At 35.6% G+C, this 22,658-nt stretch overlaps 6 protein-coding genes and 1 pseudogene across 16 annotated transcripts; 3 read left to right on the top strand and 4 right to left on the bottom strand.

Annotated features, from left to right (window-relative positions):
• Positions 1-287: 287 nt before the first annotated feature.
• Positions 288-1,665, bottom strand: LOC111021913 (6-phosphogluconate dehydrogenase family protein). The gene has a single exon (XM_022299040.2). The coding sequence runs from the start codon at positions 1,541-1,543 to the stop codon at positions 521-523; it is 1,023 nt and encodes a 340-aa protein (XP_022154732.1). The 5' UTR covers positions 1,544-1,665; the 3' UTR covers positions 288-520.
• Positions 1,666-3,524: 1,859 nt separating this feature from the next.
• Positions 3,525-4,531, bottom strand: LOC111021914 (mitochondrial import inner membrane translocase subunit TIM17-2). Its single transcript, XM_022299041.2, has one exon. It carries the CDS (start codon positions 4,422-4,424, stop codon positions 3,699-3,701), a length of 726 nt encoding a protein of 241 aa, XP_022154733.1. The 5' UTR covers positions 4,425-4,531; the 3' UTR covers positions 3,525-3,698.
• A 526-nt stretch (positions 4,532-5,057) lies between these two features.
• On the bottom strand, positions 5,058-7,927 carry LOC111021935 (cytochrome B5-like protein). Of its 7 annotated transcripts, none has more exons than XM_088127777.1 (6): positions 7,802-7,927; positions 7,347-7,717; positions 7,216-7,250; positions 6,350-6,427; positions 6,148-6,239; positions 5,058-5,394 (listed from the first exon to the last, which is right to left on the bottom strand). In XM_088127777.1, exons 2-6 carry the CDS (start codon positions 7,414-7,416, stop codon positions 5,328-5,330), a joined length of 342 nt encoding a protein of 113 aa, XP_087983903.1. In that variant the 5' UTR covers positions 7,417-7,717; positions 7,802-7,927; the 3' UTR covers positions 5,058-5,327. The 7 variants fall into 7 exon arrangements, with proteins under 7 accessions (XP_087983903.1, XP_022154762.1, XP_022154761.1 ...); XM_022299070.2 differs by having other exon boundaries at positions 7,347-7,427; positions 7,718-7,878; XM_022299069.2 differs by having other exon boundaries at positions 7,347-7,430; positions 7,718-7,877.
• A 155-nt stretch (positions 7,928-8,082) lies between these two features.
• On the top strand, positions 8,083-11,916 carry LOC111021869 (uncharacterized). 5 transcript variants are annotated; one of them, XM_088127775.1, is made up of 4 exons: positions 8,083-9,001; positions 11,158-11,261; positions 11,343-11,451; positions 11,650-11,916. In XM_088127775.1, exons 1-4 carry the CDS (start codon positions 8,902-8,904, stop codon positions 11,787-11,789), a joined length of 453 nt encoding a protein of 150 aa, XP_087983901.1. In that variant the 5' UTR covers positions 8,083-8,901; the 3' UTR covers positions 11,790-11,916. The 5 variants fall into 5 exon arrangements, 2 of the variants coding, with proteins under 2 accessions (XP_087983901.1, XP_087983900.1); XM_088127774.1 differs by having other exon boundaries at positions 11,343-11,541; XR_015792907.1 differs by lacking the exon at positions 11,650-11,916 and adding an exon at positions 9,837-10,554 and having other exon boundaries at positions 8,859-9,001; positions 11,161-11,261; positions 11,343-11,381.
• LOC148209954 (uncharacterized) lies at positions 9,395-10,651 on the top strand (annotated as a pseudogene).
• A 74-nt stretch (positions 11,917-11,990) lies between the features above and the next one.
• Positions 11,991-14,808, bottom strand: LOC111021845 (pseudo histidine-containing phosphotransfer protein 5-like). Its single transcript, XM_022298933.2, has 6 exons — positions 14,624-14,808; positions 13,690-13,817; positions 13,516-13,584; positions 12,992-13,063; positions 12,368-12,440; positions 11,991-12,252 (listed from the first exon to the last, which is right to left on the bottom strand). Exons 1-6 carry the CDS (start codon positions 14,681-14,683, stop codon positions 12,205-12,207), a joined length of 450 nt encoding a protein of 149 aa, XP_022154625.1. The 5' UTR covers positions 14,684-14,808; the 3' UTR covers positions 11,991-12,204.
• A 6,989-nt stretch (positions 14,809-21,797) lies between these two features.
• On the top strand, positions 21,798-22,151 carry LOC148209953 (uncharacterized). The gene has a single exon (XM_088127033.1). The coding sequence runs from the start codon at positions 21,798-21,800 to the stop codon at positions 22,149-22,151; it is 354 nt and encodes a 117-aa protein (XP_087983159.1).
• Positions 22,152-22,658: the final 507 nt, after the last annotated feature.

The raw sequence follows: 22,658 nt of genomic DNA, 5'->3' as shown, positions 1-22,658 counted from the left end.
ATTATAAAAATTAATACTATAATAGAGGCTAAATGTGTTTCTCAACTAGTTTTTTCTTTGCTAAAATCCCACTTGATTTTTTTATTTGTTGTACAATTTACGTTCTAATAAAATCAATTGAAAATACCTTTTACCTCATTAAGCAACGGCGAAGATGTTCGAACAAATCTAACCAACTAAAACCAGAGAGTTGAGCTTAGAATGATCAAAGATTAAAATGAAATCATAACAACCTTAAACCAATCTGATGGGAGAGAATTGAGAGAGAAGTTATGGGTCTTGAGAAGTGACTGAAAACTCGAAAGAAATAATAATAACTGAACGAAAACCTTTTCAGTGAGCAGAAATATATAAAGGCTTATCAACTGAAGCAATAGTAGTAAACAGAATTTCCCAAGCAACTGAACGCAATCTCACATGGAAAGCCTTCACAAGTTGGTTATTTGCAACTGTACGAACAACAAAATGGCCACAAAACAACCACAATTTACAGCCAAATAGACCACAAACGGCGGCACATTCAAGAAGATGCGGCGGCGGAAGATTGAAGCGAGACGTCGTTGAGGCGCTCCAGGGATAAGATGAGCGCTTGAGTGCCCAAATTCCCTTCCCCATGAGCCTTAAGCGACAGATAAAGCTGCTGAGCCAATGCCAATCCCGGAAGAGCAATCCCCATATTCTGACACTCCTTCAGGCAGATTCCCAGATCCTTCACAAAGTGGTTTACGAAGAACCCAGCTTCGAAATCCCTCTTCAATATCCTGCTCCCGTACAGATCCAGCGATTTCGACCCCGCAGCGCCCGTTGAAATGGCGTTCAAGAACAAACCCACATCCAGACCCGCTTTGTGCGCATAAATCATCCCCTCCACCAGCCCCACCATCGTCGAAGCTATGGTGATCTGATTCGCCAGCTTCGCGAACTGCCCTTTCCCGCTCTCTCCCATGTAATTCACCTTCCCCAACAGGGCAAACAACGGATTCAGCCGCCGGACTTGACCCTCGTCGCCGCCGGCGAAGATTGCCAGCGTGGCGTTCTTGGCGCCGCGATCGCCGCCGGAGACTGGAGCGTCGATTGCCCCGCAGCCCTTGGCGGCGGCGGCGGCGGCGATTTCGGATGCGAGGGAAGGCTCGGAAGTGGTCATGTCGACGAGGATGCCGCCGGGGCGGAGGCCGGCGAGGGCGCCGGAGGTGGGGTCGAGGAGAACGGAGCGGACGTCGGAGGGGTAGCCGACGATGGAGAAGACGACGTCGGATTGGGCGGCGACGGCGAGTGGGGAGGAGGCCAAATCGGCGCCCAGATCGAGGAGGGGCTGGGCTTTGGAAATTGTGCGGTTGAAGACGGTGAGTTTGAAGCCGGCTCTGATGAGATGGGAGCACATGGAGCAGCCCATGACGCCGGTGCCGATCCAGCCGACGCGGGTGGTTGAGGGGCTGAGGATGTCGCCGGAAGTGGCCATCGTGCGGCGGAGGAGAGAGACCAATTGAACGGATAGGGTGAGGGAATGAGCGTGTAGCGAGCGAAGAGAGATTTGCAGTGGCATCCCTTTTCTATTCTATTTGAAGATTTTTTTTCCCCCTTTTCTTCCATTTTTGGGTCAATTTGGAGAGATTGAACATTGTATTTTAGTTTTGCCTATTTATTCTTGTTCATATATCAGCAATCTTTTTAGGTTAGCTTTGCTCTCATACCCAAGTGAACATTTCAAACACTTGCATCCACTTTTTTATCCCATACCTTTAACAATTCTTTCTTCAAACAAAGATCATCGAGCCTCATTCCCTAACATGAAACAAGGACAAGATTCAAAGAATGAGAGGTTACACCTTGCAAGGTTTAGAAGGTAAAGGATTTCAGACATCTAAGATCAATCGATCTACACTTCCATGTCGAGCCTTTTGTAAGGTATATTTTGCAACACACCTCCATTTTTGGATAAACCCAAGTTTTTTACACTTGAAGATTTTCATACTTAGAACTCTCTCATTGTTTATAATGGGGTTGCCACACACATCACTCTAAGAGGGAAAAATCAGTCAGTTCCACCTGAACACAGTACACCTAGATTACGAAATACTTAAAACGAAATCAGTCATAAATTAGAATGTGAAACCTTAGAACTCATGGACACAAGTTTTTTACAGCAGAAATTTGGGAAGAACGATGATGACCTATTAGACACATAACTTTAAGTGAGAGATGAGAAGAATGATGATGGATTTCGATTCTGAAACCCTTCTTACAGCAGAAATTTGGGATAGAATTGAAGGACAAAATTATACAACCTATAGAATAGATCCCTGTTCAAGAACGAGGATGTGAAACCTGAAAATTCATTCAGTGAAGAAGATCCAAGGAACAGTTGGAACTAGGATGAAATTTGAAGGTGAACAGTCAATGTGAAAGGCAACGGTCAATGTAATGCAGGAAAAATTCAGCATATATATCAACCCAATAAGAAGGTAATGACATTTCCTCTTCCTGGAATGCAAGTAGAATAATTAATCTGAATGCATTTTCAATGACAGGCAATAAACACCTTTCAAATTCTTAAATATGTATTACTGAACCCACGGTGATCAGAATGTTTAGTACCTTCCAAGAGCCATGGTGAAGACCCTAAAATGCAATAGAACTAGCACAGCTTGTTTCTTGCACAAAAACCAGAAATTAGATTAATGTTGCAAACTAACTGAAGCATAGGATGCATGCTCAACAACACCGACAGCAGACCAGCCCACCAATATGCAAACTATAACATTGGATGGGACCCGAAACATGTTAACGCCAACTTAATGCTAGAAAATGAAGGAAGCGAAAAAACTATTATATGCAGAGTATGAATATAATGCTAGATATTGACAGTATAACCCAAACAATCAGAAATCAATAATAATTATGCTGAACTTCTCAATCATCCATACACCATGACCACCTAGAGAGGGAGCAACATAAAATGTGAATTTTGCAAAGGCAAGCATTCCAGAATTCAGAGGAAAATAATCAAGCAGGATTAATATAAGGTAAGGACGCCTTTAGGTGGGAAAACTATTGTCTTTATCAAACTAAAACAAATAAAAAGAAAGCACATGCAATAAACATCAGAAGTATCTGCACTTGGATAACTCATTGATACCAAATGAAAATGGCTCTATCCTAATAAATGAGGAAAGAAAACCTCAGGAACAGGAATATTTTAACTATGGAGCAGGATATTTGCTGCTTTTTCTTTTATTGGGTACGCAGTGCACATCCTTTATTGTCACCTCAACCTTCAGAGCCAACTAATTGCCATGAGTAAAAAAAATGCAGATTTTCCAACTGCACCTCAAACTTCAAAGCCAAGCGCCATTGCCAGTAAAAGGTCGAGATATAGAAATTGAACGTGAACCAAAGGAGCCTACCAACCAAAATCTATTTATAATCATGTCTAGAAAACATACGAACCAAATCCAAAAAGAGATGATATTTACAGCAGCCGATAATGTTAATAATATAACCTGAACTTATTGTACAATTCAGTATAATCTGAATGATAATTTGATTACTTTGGAACAATGTCAGTCGATTGCACGATAATCATTGAATAAGAACTAACCTATAACACAGGCCATACATTCTAAGATTGAATCCACTGTCCTTTTATCTCAAAATGCCAGCAGCTTATAACAAGCCTTAAAACCGAAAAAAAAAAAAACTTATTTGTACTCAAAATTTGGCACAGGCGGTGCATCGAAGCTCTCCAAAATCGTAGTCTCGCTTCCTCCACTCGACACTTCAGATTCCTTCTTCTTGCCTCCACCAACCCAACCACCGAACCACGAACCATTACGAGAATCTGAAGAAGACGAAGAAGAAGAAGAAGAAGAAGAAGAAGAAGAAATATTTGCCAACTCTGTTTGTGGTAGAGACAGGGGAGGACCTCGTCCTGGCAATTGACCCGTAGGATACCCAGGCACACCGCCCATACCAGCAGGCTCCTCAATTACAACAGGCATATTCTGTTGCTGGCTAAGAACTTTGTTGAGCATAATCCCAGCTCCTTCAATCAAAGCCAATAAAACGCCTCCGAACAGAGCCGAGCGAGCTGCCGATGCAGGACCCTGACGCATCTGGAGAAACCCGCCAGTAGCTGCGCCGGCGATAATCGAGTTCCATGGATCCTCCTTCTGGCGGACGTAGACCATGGTGCAATCGAAAGCAGAGAATAAGCCGCCCCAAACGGCGAAACTTCCGCCGACGCGCGGCGCATTCATCCGGACGGCTTGCGAGCCGCCGATAATCCTGGATCCCTTGGGAGAGTTGTACAGACCTTTGATAAAGTGAAAAGCTGAGCCACCGACGGCTCCCATACCGAAGGCGCCGCCGATATCGTCGAGGATGCGATCGGGGCAAGGTTCCCTAGAAGTTTCCGGCGTTCCCATGGCGTCGATCCGATCACTCTAGGGTTTTTCTTTTTCTGTCCTCTGCGTTTAGTTGCCACCGCCAAACTCAGAGGTAGGTTTTTGCAGAGGGGAATTTAAGAGCCTTGGGTTTTAACTATATATATATATAACTTCATTTAAGATTTTTCTTTTGGTATAAATAATTAATTATTTATTTGAAAGTTTTTTCCTTTTCCTTTTGGGAAATGATTGATTAATTAAAACGTTAAAACTTATTAGGTTTAAAATAACTAAAAATATTATTATTTTTTTAAAAATATAATGCTATTTGATAGAATAGATATTCATAAAACCAATTAAATTCACCTATTCGTTGTACTAAAAAACCTATAGTTTTATTTATAAATTTAAGAAACTAAGTTCGTAGGAGTTATGACTTTTATTATTAAATAGAGCAAGTTATTATTTTTAAAAAGTTCATAGTTTCTTTCTTTTATTTTTTTTTTCCGATATGACATTAATTTATTGGCAAAAAACCTTACGTTATAAAAAATGAAAGAAAAAGAATTTGTCCCATATGGGTTTCAGAAACATTCAAACCAGACCACACAATTTGATTATCTATTGAATTGGCCACAAACCTGATCTATTCAATCAGGAAACAGTCCATCATAGAAGCAATTACTAAACAATGCAAATTAGAAACTTCAAGATTCCAGTTCAAAAAATAACATCAAACAAGGCTACTATGAAAATTCTCTCCCCTTTCAATCAGAACATCCAACACTAAAATGAAAAGTCCAAGAGTTCAAACTAAAAAGAAAAACTGAACTAAATTGTACAGTATATAAATGTTACAAATTCGCATATATCTTCCCCGAAATGACACTTTGAGCTCGAGATCTCGAATATAAACACATCCTCTAAGTCATTAGTTGGGTGTTACAGCCTCAGATCTCCAATGCAGAAGTCTTCAATCACATCGAAGACTCTAGTACCGTGTTGTGGTCTGCACAAAAAGTATTTGAGGTTCAAATTAACATGTTCAAAAGATTAATTTTCGTTCACATTATCAGAACCAAAACAGAGAATAATTGTTTCCTGGCGCTTAAACATGCCAAGAATTTTCCCCTTGGAACAAGTCTAAGCCAAAAGAATCCAATGCAAAAAGATACCATTCCCCTCCTCCTAAACCATGCAAATAAACCCCTCCCAACACGACCTATGGCCATCCACAGTCATATTACGAAATTGGGGTCGAGAAGGCAACACACTCCCACACGAACTAAACTACTTTTCGGCGATTTTCCTCCATTTCTTCTTACACGCGTACGTAAAGCGTACCCAGTCTTCTCCTCTATAATTGTGATGATGGAATCTAATAATATAGCTCGTATAGAAGGAAGATGAGAGGTAAAATGTGAAGTAAAACCAACATTATACAGATTACTGACAGATTTTTACCTGAGATCTTTGGGGTGTTACTTGGATGAGGATCTTATATGCCGCTGTTCCAAGTTCTATCTATTCACATCCTTGATCTTGTAGCCTAGTGTAAATATGTATAATGAGGGTATAACGGGCCACACTCTTTGCATTATGCTCATGGGGCCACCCCTCTAATCCCGAAGGAGATCTTGCCCACCCAAGTCCTCACCCGAGGGACAACATCCAATTAAGATTATTTGGACAGATCAAATTATATGATCCAACATCCAATACAGCTTATAGCATCCTAAAAATGTATGAGAGAGGGCTTTACCCGTAAAACCCTTTGGTGGCATCATCCCCAGCATGTGCTAGGATGGCATCTCCTCCCGGATGTTCATCTACATAGGAGGAAACATCATACACCTATGCATGAAGAAAACCGAAAATATAGATTATAAGTACGACAATATACAAGCAAATTCCAACTTTTGCAAAGAGCTTGGACATCAAACCAGAAAGAGAGAAGATTATACCTTGTTCTTGATAATAATCCAACAATCTGTCCTCTTGTTATGAACCGAGACCTCAGCTTTATTGTAGACTTTTGACGGCTAAAAGCAAGAAATGACATTTAGGATATAATATACAATGAAAAGAATACTCCTACCGATATAGAAAGATTGACACGGATTCTTTAATTTAACAAAAATAAGGTCTATCACCAAACTGTACATCATTAACAGACCAGCTTTACAATGCTAGAACTCAGTAATCCAATCAATAATGGGAAAGGTATCCATAAGATAGTTAATAATTTTTGTAGGTACTTCACCCATTTGAGTATTAAATGTGGGAGTACAACACTATTCGTATGATGAATGAAGACATAAATTACGATAGTTTCACTAAATCTCTTATATACTACTGTTTTCATTTCTGTTTCTAAATTTTAGGAAAGTGATGAAAGCAGTGCTGAAAATATCCCGTGCATAGCCATTTTTGATAATCCTAATCAATATCAACATTCGAAGCCACAGAACATCGTCACCCCAAGTAACAAGAAATTGGACAGTAAAAGAGAACCATAATTGAAAACACTTAGACCATCAAATTTGCCTTTGAGAGAAGGTCGAATAGTTTGGACACGAAACTTTTGAAGACTACAATCAAATTTTTAATAGGATCCAATAGCAAATGAATACATTCTTCATTGTTGGAGTCTGGAAAAAGAAAATTGGAAAAGCCATGGTAATTTTCTTGTACTATTGAAGCTGAATTACATTGATGTCTCAGCTTCTCAGCGACCAAAGGGAAGCTCGTTTATAAAATTAAAACTAAAAGATAACTAAGTCTTCAAATCTTCAGTAAAAAGAGTAAAAAATCTCAGTATCAAAAGTACCTTATTTGATTTTAATTGAACCTCTTGTACATTTCCTGCATCCAGAATAATATAACAGCACGGTTAGCTCAAATCCGTGTGATTTTATGGAGGACTGATGAAATGAAAGAAATATACTTCAGCAAACTTACTGTTGCGTGGGATTAAAACTAGAGCTCCCAAAAAAACACCAAGAACCAATGCCGCTACGATTATCATCATTATGTAGCTCACTGCTAAATCAGATTCACAGTAAATACTTTAAAAACAATCCAAGGATAAACAAACCAGAAATTTATGAGAGAAGAAGAAGAAGAACACAGTGGTTTATAGTGATTCCACCAATTTGATGTACATCCACTCTCCAATCAGCATCTCATGGTTTCAATAAGACATTGTGTAAGAATTACACCCTTCATCAAATTAAAAGAAAGGAAAAATCTGTTCGGGAACCAAGAAAATGCTCCAGAAAGCGGAAGTCCAGCAAAGATTCCCCAGATAAAGAGAGACGATCAGGGATTACCTGAACAAGTACCGATTTGATTTACAGATTGAGCAATGAGATTATCGACTGTTAAATACCAAAATGAAGTAGCCGGGGGAATACTTGGCAGAATCTGCAATCGGATTCTCAAATTTGCATTCATCTCCGGCATCGGGTACGGGTCACCCATGCTATACACCGGGTTTCGGGGAATCTAATTCAATGCGTTTAAAAAAAAAAAAAAACAAAAGAAAACTTGGGCTTGGACTGGACCTCAAGCTTTGGGCTTGAGGTTTGGTTACGGCAGGGGTCTGGTCTACTGTATCAGGCAGGGCTTTAGCAAAGGCTTGGGCTTGGACTTGACTTCAGATTGGGCTTGCGATTGGGAATGTTGGTTTCGGTTATGGATTGGACCTAGATTCCCCTTATGATTGGGCTTCATTTCAGCTTGGGCTGCTTTGGACTTGGGCTCCGACCTGGGCCTGCCTTAAACTCCGGTTGGGCTTGCACTTGACTTCAGATTGGGCTTGCGATTGGGAATGGTTTCGGTTATGGATTGGACATAAGATTCCGCTTATGATTGGGCTTCATTTCAGCTTGGGCTGTACTTTGGACTTGGTCTTCGGCCTGGGCCTGCGCTTAAACTCGGCTTGGGCTTGCACTTGATTTCAGATTGGGCTTCAGATTGGGAATGTTGGTTTCAGTTATGGATTGGACCTAAGATTCCGCTTATGATTGGGCTTCATATCAGCTTGGACTGTACTTTCGACTTGGGCTACAGCCTGGGCCTGCTCTTAAACTTGGCTTGGGCCTGAGCCTCCACTTCGGCTTGGGCCTGTTTTTCCAAATCGGCATGGGCCTAGGTTTCCGCTTCGGCTTGGGCTACGGTTTCATCTTGGGCCTTGGCTTCGGACGTTGGTTTCGGCTTGGGCTCCAGGTGGCTAATAATTTTGGAGCCGCCGGAGCTGCGTTCTTCTCATCTTCGTCGACGACGACGACGGCGACTCTCTGTAGTCTCCACTGCCATGGAGTGATTCATCCATGGAGGACGCGCGAAGTTGAGTATATACAAGGCCGTGAGGAACATAAAAGGCAGGGATAATACTCTCTACAACGCTCTTAGGTCAATTTACGAGGACTCTATTTTCGTCCGCGAGATCTCTCAGCTATGGCCGGAGCTTCCTCTTCTCACAAATCTACGTTGCGGCCTCTGGTATTCCCCAATGTTTCACTCCACTTGCTACTTTAAGTCCACCGACGGCCACACCAACAACTACTCTTTCAATACTTCCCGCCTCAATCTTCACGTCGCGCTTTTAGCTGGTACATCCTCTTTTCCCCTATCTGTTTATATTCCATTTTCCAAGTAATTAAGATAATGGAATCATGAAGAGGAAAATTGAGAGAGTATAATTTTCGGTAATTTTGCCAACATTGAATGTTTATAGTGAAGACTTCTAAATGCGCGTTTACAGTTCAGAAGTGTTTGTATGTATGATTCGCTTCTTTGTTTGATGGGTGGGACAGAAGGGAGGGTGTATTATAGTTGATTCCACTCAGAGAGGGAAGCTGTTTCCTTATAGCATGTCCAAAACAAAACAGTTCCCATTTTGACTTGTGTTTTGAATCGGTCTATAAGCAAACATTTAAACAAAATCCATGGCAGTTCATTGGTGCTAGGGGTGAGTATTTGCTATTTCATTTTTCCTAGCTACCATGTTACAGTCTATTATCCTGTGCAAGTTTACTCATGTCACAAAGCACAAAGGGAAGGTTTTTCTAATTTCTTGTACGTGCTTATAATTTCTTTGTAGTGGTAACTCCTAAATCCCCTCACCCCTTTTTCTCAGTCGGGTGTACGTCTGAAACTGAAAAATCGATGAAATTGATTGTAACAAGTTTGTTTGATCAGTTCAATTATCTCAATCTTGAACATTTGGATAGATTTTCCCGATTTCAGTCTGTTCAGTTCGGATTTAATTGGTTTGGTTCTTGGTTCGAGTTAAGTGGACAGTTTGGATTTCAAAAAATTGGTTTCTATGTCAGTTTTTTTTTTTTTTCTCCCTTAAATTGAAAACTGATCTAAACTAACCCACCTACATCCCTACCTCTCAAGGTGAAACTCAAGTGGCCAAATTCTCACATCTTCTGTGTGCAGTGTCGCTCGTAGCAGAAACAGGATCCCTCCACTTCTGATGTGCTTCTGAAAATGGAAGGGAACCTGCTGCTGATTGGGACTGTTCCTTGCATCTTCCTCTTTGGATTTCTGGCACTGAGAAAGCTGTGATTGAAGAACACCTTGAAGAATGGACAAAACAGTTAGATGATAGCGGAGCTGATGTGTCCACACTAGCATCCACCTAGAAAAAACCATTGCGCCCCTTACGGATTTCACAGAGATCCGTTATCTGGTTAAACGAAGTCCCTGATCATAATTCTTGGGATTTCACACCCATTATACTTGTTCCTGCTTCTTTCTCCACCGGTGTGGTTCAAGAGAGAACCACCACAGAGTTTAGCTGGAACTACATCGCTGGAGCCGGAGACAACGAGGAAAGTTGAGCAAGAGGCTTGTCTCCTAATCTATTCTGGAATCACGCACATGATCTTATGAGCTCCGGACTTGACCTTCGTGATCAGAAGGTAGCTGAAATAGTCGAAAAGGACAGAGTATATCGAGCTCCAAGGGGAAATGATGCGCCTCAGATCAGTGTTAAATCTCAGAAGGTGGGAGGATCCTCAACTCAAGTCCCACCTATTGAGCAAATATTATCTTTGGATATCTCTGATGCGGAGCTACATACAGAATCCTCTAATGGAAATTGTGCATCATCTTAGCTTGGTTCAACTAATCTTGCAGTAGGCTCATCTCAATGGTATTTACCTCCAATGTTGCTTGTATTGAGGATCAAAATTATTTACAGTAGATGGTTATTGGTTTTAATATCCTGAAGAATGCTCGCTCACTTTGTACATCAATCTCAGAAAAGAAGGTCGAAGGAAGAAAATATCCTGAGCCGAAATAATTGAAATGCTTAACCGTATGTTGAGATATAGAATACAATTTCAGTCATTATTCAAGAATAATGATCAACGATGGTTTGACGAGAACATGATTTCACTCGTCATTTTCCAAATTTATTCAAGAGATTCTTTGTAATATTATCCCACTGATCCTTTTTGGAATAGTTTACAGCATACTAATTCTCGGTGGTGCTCAAACTACCAGGATTGTTTTTGTAACTACAACCTATTATGATTTTAGACGATTGGAAAGATCTGCTTTTGCTTGTAACACATTGTTTTCTTATCCAAAAAATGATCCTTACTATATGTGCGAGTTATATCATGCCATATGGTACTATGGAAATATGAGTTCAGCAACAACTGTAGATGTGTGTTTTCTGTGGTTCAAGAATTGCATTATTGTCTCTTCACTTCAGTCATCCATTGTTTACTTTCTGTTTTTGTGTGTGCAGCAGTGACTGCGTCCGACGTCGTCGATGGCATGGTAAATTGTGATCAAGAGTCTGTATCTGTTTGCCTTCCAAATGCTGAAGCATATCTTCATCTACCTATGGTGGTGAGTACGGGAAAATAAAATTATAAGCCAATCTAAGTCTGCAGTATCTATTCAACTTATTTAATAGTTTCTGCTTGTCAGATGTCAAAACTGGATCGCTTTTCCCTGTCAAGAAATCTTTCTTCTGCAGTAGATTTTGCAAAGTTGAATCTTAGCCAAGGGAAAAGACTTCTAATTTGCTGTAGCAATGGTGAGAACACCATTTATTTAACAACAACTACAATAAATTCACATATTTTAGATGGAAATCTACTAAAGAAGGTGACAGAAGGGGAAAAATGTTAGTTTCTCATTGTCTTTTGAATAGTTGGGCTAATAGCTCTACGAAAGCTTTTTGCTGACACTTGTGAAACTTTTGCTAAGAGGTCTCTGTATTATTTACTTGCAGGGGAAGATATTAGCATATGTGTTTGCTTGGCGATGTTGACTTTATTCGATGACAAAGGTACATCAGCTGAATTTTTTTTATTTATTTTTATTTTTTGTTATCAAATATACCCACAATGTCACAACCGCAACACTAAATAAGAAGTTATGTTCAGCAAAACCTTTTTTTCTTTTTTTTTGTACAATTTCATTAGTCATTAAATTAGTTCTCATGTTAAAAAATAGAAAATAAGAAACGAAAAAGTTATAAAATGGGGCTTTAATATTATTACTCTTGGCAACCAAACCGAACTGTGAATACCCTATTGCTTGTTTTAGAATATAGTATTATGATTATGAAGGTGGAGACCCGAAGCTTCAACCGTTGAATCAGTGAAAACCTCATTTTTCCAATAATATTTGTCAACCCCTTTTGTGTAGCCGGGGTTTTGTCCTTGATAAAAGTTGTTTTTTTTTTTGCCCTTTGAAAGAAATAAAAAGGAGCAGAACCCAGAGAAACAAGAAACAACTGTTTTTATTTACTTAATGAAAAATTGAGTATACGCTTCACTTCACTTCACTTGGGACGATCAGCTCTCTCCGAAGGCCCAGCTTGTCGCAGCATCTGATTATGTAATAAGATCATAAGAATATTACAAGATGCTATTATATAAAATATACACATTAATTTGAGCTTAGTCAGCAATTAAGACATCTAATATACACATGAAGAGAGAGACCTGGAAGTAGGGCTCAAGTTTGCTGCGTAAGATGTTATGCTCGTTTTTTACTCGTTCCATAGCAGCCTTGACCCTATCATCAAATATGAATTTGTTTGGATGACTTTCGACCCCAAAAATTTGCTCGGACGCGAACAAAAGTCACATACATGACTCGATGTAGATATGTCAACATATTATTTCTAAAAACCTTAGGACACAGACATGACAACGACATGTTAATTAAAACATAGCGTTTTTAACAAATATATAGCATTGCTTAAAATAATAGATTTCCATATATTTTATTTTCAAAATTTATTATTTTGTCCTGTATGTCCATTTATTATGTTTAAGAAAGTGTATGAGACATGCCTATTGTGCTAACAATCGTCCAACACATGTTAGTCACCGACATGTTATCGAAAGTAAAACCTCTATTTTCAGAGTTCGACCCTTTGAAGAGATTTTGTGGGGTTTGTATGCATTGGTTAATGGAGTTAGAGCTCAAAGTTTCTTCCTAATCGAGAGTTACAACAGAGCATATTTTAATTCTACTCCATTTGACATTCACATCAGTTAGAAGGTAAAAACGATGTCCAATTTAAAATTTAAAAAAAAATGAAGGGTAAAATGTAATATTACCCCTCCATGTTTCTCTCTCTGCAGCATTCAATTGCATGATTTACTTCCTTGCACACCTTAATGGCACCAATACTGCAAAAATCAGCACCAATTGAATGGTTAATCTGTATCCAGGAGGAATAATTGAGAAACAACAAGAAAAAAAAAAAAAAAAATACTTGAAGCAGTTGTCATTCAAGTTACAAATCTTGGCCAAAGAACAGAGAAATGGGCAATCTACCTTTACAATTGGAATAAACAGTAAAAATTAGAATTTCAATTCTGTTTCATCTAAACTCACTAGACAATTATCTGACCCGAAGTATATGGTAGCCACTATGGTTTGAGCTTTGAACTCGTTGTCTCTAAACTTTTTCTCTATTTTGTTTATCACAATGACCATATGGCTTGGCCAACCTATAGTCCATGGGGGTTCTCTTGTTCTTCAACTAAGAACCGTTTTCAAACTTTCTATAGAAAAGATTACTGATACTTTAACCAGAAACATCCTATTAAAAAGTCAAAAAAAAGAAGAAAAAGAAAACCTGGCACTGCTTCCCTTGAGCTTATAAATTGGTCTTTCGAGATTCATGAGATTGCAGAAAGGCTTCTCTCTGTAAGCAAGAAAGCTGATATTAGTATTTTTATGTTCATGACAATATTATGAATAAATTATGCAAAAAAAAAAAAAAAAGTCATCTTATTTTATGATGTGTTACAGTGCTTGATCTAGAATAGCTATAGCCTCGGATGATTCTCTGAAATACGAAGTCAGAACCTTCTCCAGAAAGTGTGGATTATCATCATCTAATTTCTCAACCTGGACAAAGTGTTCACCCAGAATTTCCTACAACAATATTCAATAATATTTGTTGATTATTTGAATAAAGATGGAAGGCAATTTTCCAGATAAAATACGTGTGGGAAACACTTTTTGGAAATGGAAATCATTAATATGTATGGATCTTTAAAATCATCACAGGATTTTGTATGATTCTTGCTCTAAAATTTCTACCAAAGTACACCAAAGTATCGTTTGGTAACGCTTCAATTTATCATTTTTGTCTTCAATTTTTGGATTTCGGTAAATATTCTTCTCGCTTTCACATTCCAGAAACATTTCCAAATGGTATACAAAATTTAGAATCTATTCCGAGTTTTCAAAAACATTAAAAAAAAAGAAGAAAGGATACATGTTTTATTATCATTTTTTATCAATAGATGCACAATAAATAAAATTTAATAATTTAAATTTTAAAAAATTAATTTTCATATGACTTTGATTTTTTTAAAATTTAAAAGTTAGCGAGGAGTAGATACAAGAAACGAGTTTCTTTTAACTTTTTTCTTCTTAGAAAACAAGTAACTTTACCAAACGAGCATTGAACATATAGCGTAAATCTTCCTAGCAAAGAATGTGAATCTTGATTGAGCTGTTATCGGGAGAAAAATGGCAAAACAAGAAGCTAGCGATGGATGAAAGTCGAAGAAAAGCTTGTATTGACAACATTAAGGCTGTCTCAGAGGCAAACCATCAAGTTTTATGTATGAGATCAGATGTTTAAAAATAAAAGACAACTTCAAAAGAGAGCTACCATATTACCAAAACCAACGGTACGGTATTTCAAAATGAAACAAAAGAGACCAATTTACCTCATCGAAGAATGACTGTCTCATGGTCGCAATCTGTTGGTGCAGAGAAGTTTTCGTCATGGAGTCAAAATGGTAAACTCTGCAACACTACACAGAGAGAGAAAATTGTATGCTTCACTCGAATTGCATTCCAAGATATATAGCCAGCCAAAGAAAGTATGTTTAAGGAAGGTTTAAAAATCACATTTTTGTCCTCTACTTTTCTTAATTCCCCAACTTTCTTTTTTCTTTTTATAATCAGAAGTCGGAGCTTTGCTCTCCTACGTTCAAAAGTACCCGCACCCGCCCCAAGGTCTAAATTCGAGAGACATCAAAGGTCTTTGGTATTAAACTCACTAAAAGGTTCGAACTTGAAAATTTTAAATAAGTATGATTAAGAGACCACAAGTCCTTACCAACTGGACTGTCACTTGAAACTAATTAATCCCTCAATTTAATCACTATAATTTAGACTTTGTAATGATTTAGTCTTACCATGAAAAATTGTAGATTAAAAACATATATGGTCTTAAAATTTGTCATGATAGGATATACAAACTTACAACTTTTAAACTATTGAGAATAAATCGTTTCATATTTTAGTCCAAGACTCGTCGTTACAAAATTTTAACTACAATTAACAACAAAATCGTTATTTCAACAAAACAAAAGTAAAAGGAATGACGAAAAATGGGTAACAATATCTGAAAAAAAATTAGGAAAAAAGTAGAGATATTTCTGAATGGCAGTAATCATCACAGGAATGACAAGTTGCAGTCATGCAATTCTATAAAATGAATAGTAACAAAAAATTTACACGAGAATCATTCCTGTACTAGTATAACTTGAAGAGTAAAATCCAATCTATCTTTCAGTGAAAAATTAAATTTTTTCGTAGAAAGGATCACAAATTCATATCTTACCAGATCTTGTAATAAATGAACCCAGATTCCAGTATTTTCAGTTTCATTTATGACCCTGTTGTATAGACAATTTGAAGATCTAGAAATCTATAGCAAATTAATATTAGTAGATTTCTTGAGTGAATGATTCTCCCGCCACCGCGAGTACTTCCACCACTATGTTATTACTAAAATAGACAATTCCACTATTCGTGTGAAATTACCAAAAAGAAAAATAAAATATAAGGTGAACCAAACCCAATGGAAGGGAGGTTTCAAAAAAGTCCTCCAATTCTCTTCCACAGCTGGATAATGCATATATATCTGATAATAAAAAAATTGCACTTATTGAACTAAAAAAACCTTCTCCAAAGCAAAGTGTATTTATTGGAATATTAACGGCAAATTATACCTTCACTTTGTATTATAGATATCACAATATCAATTTGAGCATAGCTCGGTAAATAAAGTACATATTATCTTCTTTATGAAGGTTTGATTCTCCATCCTATAAGAAACCATCCCAATACATAAATATTTTATATTTTCATGAGTTTGTAAGACAAATTTTCCTTCATTAGAAAAAATTTGAGAGAAAACTGATCAAAAGTGAAAAAAAAAAAGTCACTTAAAGGTGAACCCTTTCTTTCATTAGAAAAAATAGAAAAAATATGGTAGCAAATATAAATGAAGTGGACCAACATAAGAAAGTACACTCGCTGTCATTTAATTTTTACACATTATTGTTATTCACAAGGAAAACAATAGTAAATAATAATTAGAGAAGGAACAGAGAAAGGGAGAACATAAAACTAGTAATGTGAAAGAGAAGAAGAAGGAAAAAACCAAGGCAGAAGCTGGCATGTGAGGTTCGAGTAGAAAGAAGGAGTATATAAATAAACCGATACCACATCCAAATGAGAGGGATATGGAGATCATGGAATTGAAGCATGGTTAAAAAAGACGTAAAAGAATGGATAGGTACTATCTATATTAATAAAATACATCTTTCTTTTCAGTGGCTCAATAATAAGAATTTAAAAGTTAAAGCGTGGCGTTACAATCTAAGACATAATTATCATGCCAAAAGTAGAAGGATTTTGGATTCATAGGAATATATTTTCCTCGTTCTTAAAATAGACTAAGTCCAGCATACCATGTAATTCAACCAGGGATATTGTTATATTCATTCAAGGATTTTGGTAACCAATCATTTGAATGTCTTTAAGCTAGCTAGAGCACAGATTTTTGCCCACATGAAAACCCGTCTGCATGATTTCAATAACTATCTTGCAGACTGCCGTCGGTCTCAGTTCCGGCTTACCGCTCACCCATCTGTCGCCGTCGCACCGCCGCATCTTCTTAGCTGCTCGGAGATTTTTCTTTTTCATTTCAATGCTTCCTTTTGGGGGGGAATTTGTTTTCGAGAAATTGTATTTTCAATGATTTTCAAAAAAAAAAAACAATGATATAAATGAAAATTTGCACATAAATTGTAAAAGAAAAAATATGTAAGCGTTTTTCTCTTTTTTTTTTCTTTAGTGAGAAAATAATTTTAAACAATTGAAATACTAAAATAAAGTTTTATTAAAAAAGGGTTGAGCATTCAAGGTATTAGATAATAAAAGAATAAGTTGATGTCCCTTTTTTCATTGAAGATGGAGGACTAAATTTAAATTTTATTAAAATTTAGAAAAAGATTTTTGACCTTAAGGATTAAATTATAAATAGAGGTTGGTTTTAAGGATTAAGATTATATTTTTGATTTTTGACCTTAAGGATTAAATTATAAATAGAGGTTGGTTTTAAGGATTAAGATTATATTTTTATAATGTAGATATATCTAATATTTTATAGGGATTTGAGTTTTTGATTATAGAATTCGAACCAGTAGTAATGTGATTTATTGGGGTGAATATAGAGCGGCATGTGAATATAAAGCGTCATGTGGCATATCAGAGAGAAACATGTGAAGTTCGCATGTACAATAAGAGGAGAGTGTCAAGCACACTGAATGGTATTGCAAGAGCACGGATAGGTTTGTAAAAACAGTTACAAAGCTACTTGACATTGACAAGTTGTCGTAGCGTAGGCATAGAATATATTCGACATAGCACCACACACCAATACTAGATTTCTATATGCATGTCAAGCTCATACTAAGAGACAAAGGCATATGTGGTACTGATATAACACATGTTCAACACTTTGTTGGGGTTGCAAAATATTCCAACAAAATCTCACATTAGTTAGGAAAGAAAGTGATCTATCGTATATAGATGAAGACAATTATGTCTATATCGGTATCAAGTATTTTGGGTGAAACAAAAAACAAAGTCATTGTTGGAGGTAGATTTCAACTCACACGTGGCACATCTTGATTGGATAATAGAAGTTACACGTCGTACTAACTATTTTTTGGAAAGTTTGAGGCACCGGACCCGTTGGTAATCTAAACATTATTGTGTGTTTAATTATTTTGCTAACTCTTATAATTAGTAGTTTAATCAAGGCTTGGAGACTAATTTGGTTCAAAGTTGAAATTTTGTAATGGTTGTTAATATTAAATTGTCGATTCTTTGATTTATTTTCTTAAATTATAATCTTTTTGTTTAATTTGTATGACTTTTCACTAAACATTTATATTTTCATTAGTTTTATTGAAATAGTTTAAATAATGAAAGCATGTAAGATGCTTATTTTTGTGTTCAAAGATCGCTGCTTGGCCTTTTATCTCTAAGAAAAATTAATTTTATTTTTCAAGATATGTGGTCATTGTTTGACTATTGTTTTGGATTAAATTATTTAATTTAGTTCATTATTTCTTTTAGTGTCTAAATTTTATAAGTTTTCTCGACAAGTCTGTGAGATATAGAGTAGTACAGATTTGTCATATTGATAGAATTTGTTCACGTAAATGTAGAGTATGAAGGATTTTTTGAACCGATTTTATATCTCATATTTGAAGAGTACATAATTCAAGAATCTATGGTGGTGTTTTCGTCCAACTTTAATTATTTTACATTTTGCTCAAAATAATGTTTATACGAATGACTACCATTTGGTAGAATAGCGTTCGTTCTAGATCCCAAATTTTGATAGGATTTTTTCTTTTCTAGTTTATGATGTATGTTGTGTTTTTTTGTATTTCTTTATCTGTTGTCAATATGATGTTACCTTTTTGTTCATATTCCAGGTGCAACATTTTTTGCAAGTCTCTTTATTACTTTAGGGCATTAATCTCAGACTCTGAGATCGAACATTTTTTACTTACAATATATCTAACTTTTTCTAAAACGCAAAAATATATATATATATATATATATATATTTAATAAATTTTATAAAGTATCAGTTACATTTATTTTATTTTCTAAAATTATATTTGTGCATATTTTTTTGCCATTAATTTAACAAAAAACACTTACTTGACATACTAATTATTGGGCTAAGTTGGTGCAAATTGAATAAATTTTGCTAAAAGCATCAATTCAACCAAAATTTATTTAGTGTTGCGTTAATAACAAAAATTAAGTAAAACCAAAATGTTTATGGACGTAATTAGAACTTTTTAAAACTTAGGTTTATTAGATTTATAGTTTACTATTAAAAAAAACTAAGGAACGGACATAAAACTCCTTAAACATCCAGATTAAAATTAAAATAAATTAGTAAGTAATATAATCTTTTAACATCATGGACGAAACTATTTGCTCGCCAGGTTATTTTCTATCTTTTTTAGAGTGTTTAGTCAAGATAAAATCAGATGAAATTAAACTTAAAATAATGAGCATCTTTTGTTGTCAGCCTAAAACAAAAGATTAATTCAAAAGAAACAAAAAACAATCAAAGGAAATATTCTTTAAAAGTATATATAAATAATTTAGCTAAGTCTAATAATCCAATGGCATATCCCATCCATATCAATTTGACATAGTCATGTAGCAGTATCCAATAATTCAAGTTGTCCAACCATTTTGTTTAATCAAGAAAATAAAATCTGATGACAAAATCAAAGGCAATTTTTTAAAGCTTAATTTTTATGTTAAAATTGTATGGTCTCTACAATTTCATTTTATAAACATTACTTTACAAATGAGAGGGTCGTATTCAAAATTCAAATTATGTTCAATTTTCTTTTTTTTTAGCATAAAATATTTTACGTGGAAGTAGAAATTCAAATCTACGACTTTTTTTATTGATGATATATGTCTTAATCGATTGAGTTATGCTGAAGTTCAAGCTGATATTATTTAATTATAATCTATAAAAATTGTATTAACTATCCTACTAGTAATAAAATCTTTCAATTATGGGATAATATGGACCACTTCATGGATAACATTAACTGTGCAAATAAATGCAAGAAATGGAAATTATACAAAATAAAATCAATATAATTGAGTTTGTTTAAAGCAACACTAATGTGGGGACAAAACATGGAGTTGACTTTGAAATCTCATATGCTCCGATTGGCAACTTGAATGTTGCAATACAAGTTGAAAAACTGGCCAATTAAAAGATACTTCTTGTCATTATCCCTCCATATTTCCTCTAGAATTTATCCTCACTTTAATATTGAAAATCATTGGCGTCAGAAAAACATTTTTTTCTCAAACAATATTGTATTTGTAAATTTTTCTCTTTGAGATAGTAAAAACAATAATATTGTAATACTATAGTATCAAAGTGTTGGTATATAATTGATAATTGCAGCTATTTATAATAATTGTATCTTTTTCAACGATTTTTACAAATTAAAGATGATAATGAAATTGAGATTCAAACTTTAAAGTCTCATTTTTATTAAAGGTATTACTTTTCTTATAATTATCTTTTAAAATAAAACTAACTTATTTACACCTTCAATATTTTCTTGCTTTGGAAAAGGTTAATTTATAGAAAGTTCTAAAAAAAACAAAGTTAAAAGATAGTTACAAAGTAATGCATAGTCTCTTTATAAGCCCTCTTCTAAAGAGCTAGAAATAGGTAATATATATTAAACACAATATTTTTACAACTTAATTAAAAAAATTTATATATAATCAATATATATACTTTCATCTATAATTAAAAATAAATTAGTATACATACATCTTTTTCAAAAACAAAAAAATTATAAATAAATAAAAATAGTATATACACATACGATGAATGAGTAAACAAGTTGAATAATGTAACTTGTAACATCTCTTTCATCAACGTCCCGGCTTTATTGCCCCGCAATAGAAAGGACAAAGGAGACTGTCTCCCTACTTCCAAATTCATTTTTGTTAAATAAAAAATATCATATAAATCTATTTGACCCTTTGGAAACGGTTAAATAACAAATTTAGTCTCTAAATCGTAATATAATTATTTCTATTTAATCCATAAAATTTTTTAATTTTTTATTCTAATAAATTTATATTAATCTCATAATTAATTACTTAAATATTTGCTTAATTAATATGGACTTTTGATTTTCGAAAAAAAATTAATATGAACTTTTGTTTAGTACAACGTATAAGGATGGAGCCACTCCCGACTCTTCGGTCGGAGGTAAGTGAAGAATAACGAGGAGCATAAGTACACTAGATCAATGGAATAAAATAAGGAGAATACTTGACTTCTTACAACTAAGACCAATGTTGTCCTTAATTAATTACCGTACCATTAAAAATGTTTGACAACTATAGAGATAAATGCAAAATAATAATAATAATGAGATGTAAAATATTTAATGGTGGCAAGGATAATGTCCTTATTAATAATCAATGAGCCAAGTATTTTGTATAAAACAATATACATGATGGAAAAAAAAAAACTCATCGATTTGAAATGTTTTATGCTTGTTCGTCCCATCAAATTAATATATTTTCCTTCTATCTTATTTTGTCACGCTAGTCTTACTTCTTTGTAGTTTAATTAGCATATCTTCTTTTTTTTTAGTCCAACAATATATCGGAGGGGAGATTCGAATCTTTAATCTTTTAAAGGAGGATATATATTTTAACCGATTAAAATATACTTGACACATTTAAATAAAGATGGTAGCGACAAATACTCGTCACATTGAGTTTGTAATTTGATAAATTTCTCCACCCAAGTTGTTGTGTTGGGCTAATTAAAAAAAAAAAAAAAAAAAAAAAAAGAACCGACAGATACTTCACCATCCTAATTTAACCTCATAAAAAGTCAAAGTGGGGGTTCCCTTCAATTTTGTATAATAATATATGTAACTCATATGCAGCTAAGCAAAATATTGCAAGCCGGAATCTTTCTCTTCTCTCTCTTTCGCCGGTTTACTTCTCCATGGCTGAAACCATGAGATCAGCTTCAGCAAGCTTCATCAACATTGAACAAATGTTCGATCTCGACACCGTTCTCACCGGAGCCGACGACTTCGGCTACTACGACGACATCGTCATCCCGGCGCCGCCATCAGTGGTGGTCGCCGCCTTGCCGACGGTCACCGCCGACGACATATGTGCTGTCTGCATGGAGGATTTCCGGCCGGACGAATCCGGTAAACAGATCCGCTGCGGCCATGTTTACCACGAAATTTGCATATCCTCGTGGCTCTCCGTCGGCGACTGCTGCCCTCTCTGCCGCCGCCATATCTCCTCCGGCGACAAGGCGGAGGCGCTGAAGACCGTACAAGTTTAGTTAGTTCGTTTTTTTTTCCCCTTAATTTGAAACTTGAGTTTTATCCATATGGGATTTTTCCGACGCCATTGATTGCTGTTTTCAAAAGCTTGGCTATGGCTGAAGGTTTTGATTCAACGGATGGTTATGGGCCTTCGCTGGCGCAATGATTCTTCCTTCCCTCAAAATTTTCTCTCTTTTTCCTTCATTTTTTAGAATCCTTTAAGAATACGTTTCATCTTCACTTAGGGTTAAAAGGTAAAAATATATACACGTTAATTAGTTTTTCTTTTTTAGTCCCAAACTATATATGCTAGCACAAGTTGTATAAATATAAGTTACAGTTTTATATTATGAGCTTATGCTCACTTCGACAGTTTTATACTATGAGTTAACTTTTGATTGTAAAATTCCAAATTTAAAACAAGTTATTATAAATTTAATTTGCATGGTTGTTTTGGAGATTACACAAATTCAAGCTTTTCAAGGCATAGATTTCATAAATAACATTTTTTAGTTCAATGATTA

This window comes from Momordica charantia (genome assembly GCF_013281855.1).
Source record: "Momordica charantia cultivar OHB3-1 chromosome 8 unlocalized genomic scaffold, Mcharantia_2.0 BLBB01000008.1, whole genome shotgun sequence".
Taxonomy (NCBI): domain Eukaryota; kingdom Viridiplantae; phylum Streptophyta; class Magnoliopsida; order Cucurbitales; family Cucurbitaceae; genus Momordica; species Momordica charantia.
The sequence above is the reverse complement of the archived record's forward strand: the minus strand, read 5'-3'. Positions and strand labels throughout refer to the sequence as shown.

Coding starts and splice junctions, on each gene's coding strand:
- LOC111021913 (XM_022299040.2), bottom strand. CDS start 1,543: ATGCCACTGCAAATCTCTCTTCGCTCGCTACACGCTCATTCCCTCACC.
- LOC111021914 (XM_022299041.2), bottom strand. CDS start 4,424: ATGGGAACGCCGGAAACTTCTAGGGAACCTTGCCCCGATCGCATCCTC.
- LOC111021935 (XM_022299069.2), bottom strand. CDS start 7,868: ATGGGTGACCCGTACCCGATGCCGGAGATGAATGCAAATTTGAGAATC. Junction 7,431..7,717: donor TCAAATCGGTACTTGTTCAG/GTAATCCCTGAT, acceptor AATCTGATTTAG/CAGTGAGCTACATAATGATG. Junction 7,251..7,346: donor AGTTTTAATCCCACGCAACA/GTAAGTTTGCTG, acceptor TTCTGGATGCAG/GAAATGTACAAGAGGTTCAA.
- LOC111021869 (XM_088127774.1), top strand. CDS start 8,902: ATGTTTCACTCCACTTGCTACTTTAAGTCCACCGACGGCCACACCAAC. Junction 9,002..11,157: donor TCACGTCGCGCTTTTAGCTG/GTACATCCTCTT, acceptor TTGTGTGTGCAG/CAGTGACTGCGTCCGACGTC. Junction 11,262..11,342: donor ATCTTCATCTACCTATGGTG/GTGAGTACGGGA, acceptor TCTGCTTGTCAG/ATGTCAAAACTGGATCGCTT.
- LOC111021845 (XM_022298933.2), bottom strand. CDS start 14,683: ATGACGAAAACTTCTCTGCACCAACAGATTGCGACCATGAGACAGTCA. Junction 13,818..14,623: donor GACAGTCATTCTTCGATGAG/GTAAATTGGTCT, acceptor ATATTGTTGTAG/GAAATTCTGGGTGAACACTT. Junction 12,253..12,367: donor AACTTGAGCCCTACTTCCAG/GTCTCTCTCTTC, acceptor TTACATAATCAG/ATGCTGCGACAAGCTGGGCC.
- LOC148209953 (XM_088127033.1), top strand. CDS start 21,798: ATGGCTGAAACCATGAGATCAGCTTCAGCAAGCTTCATCAACATTGAA.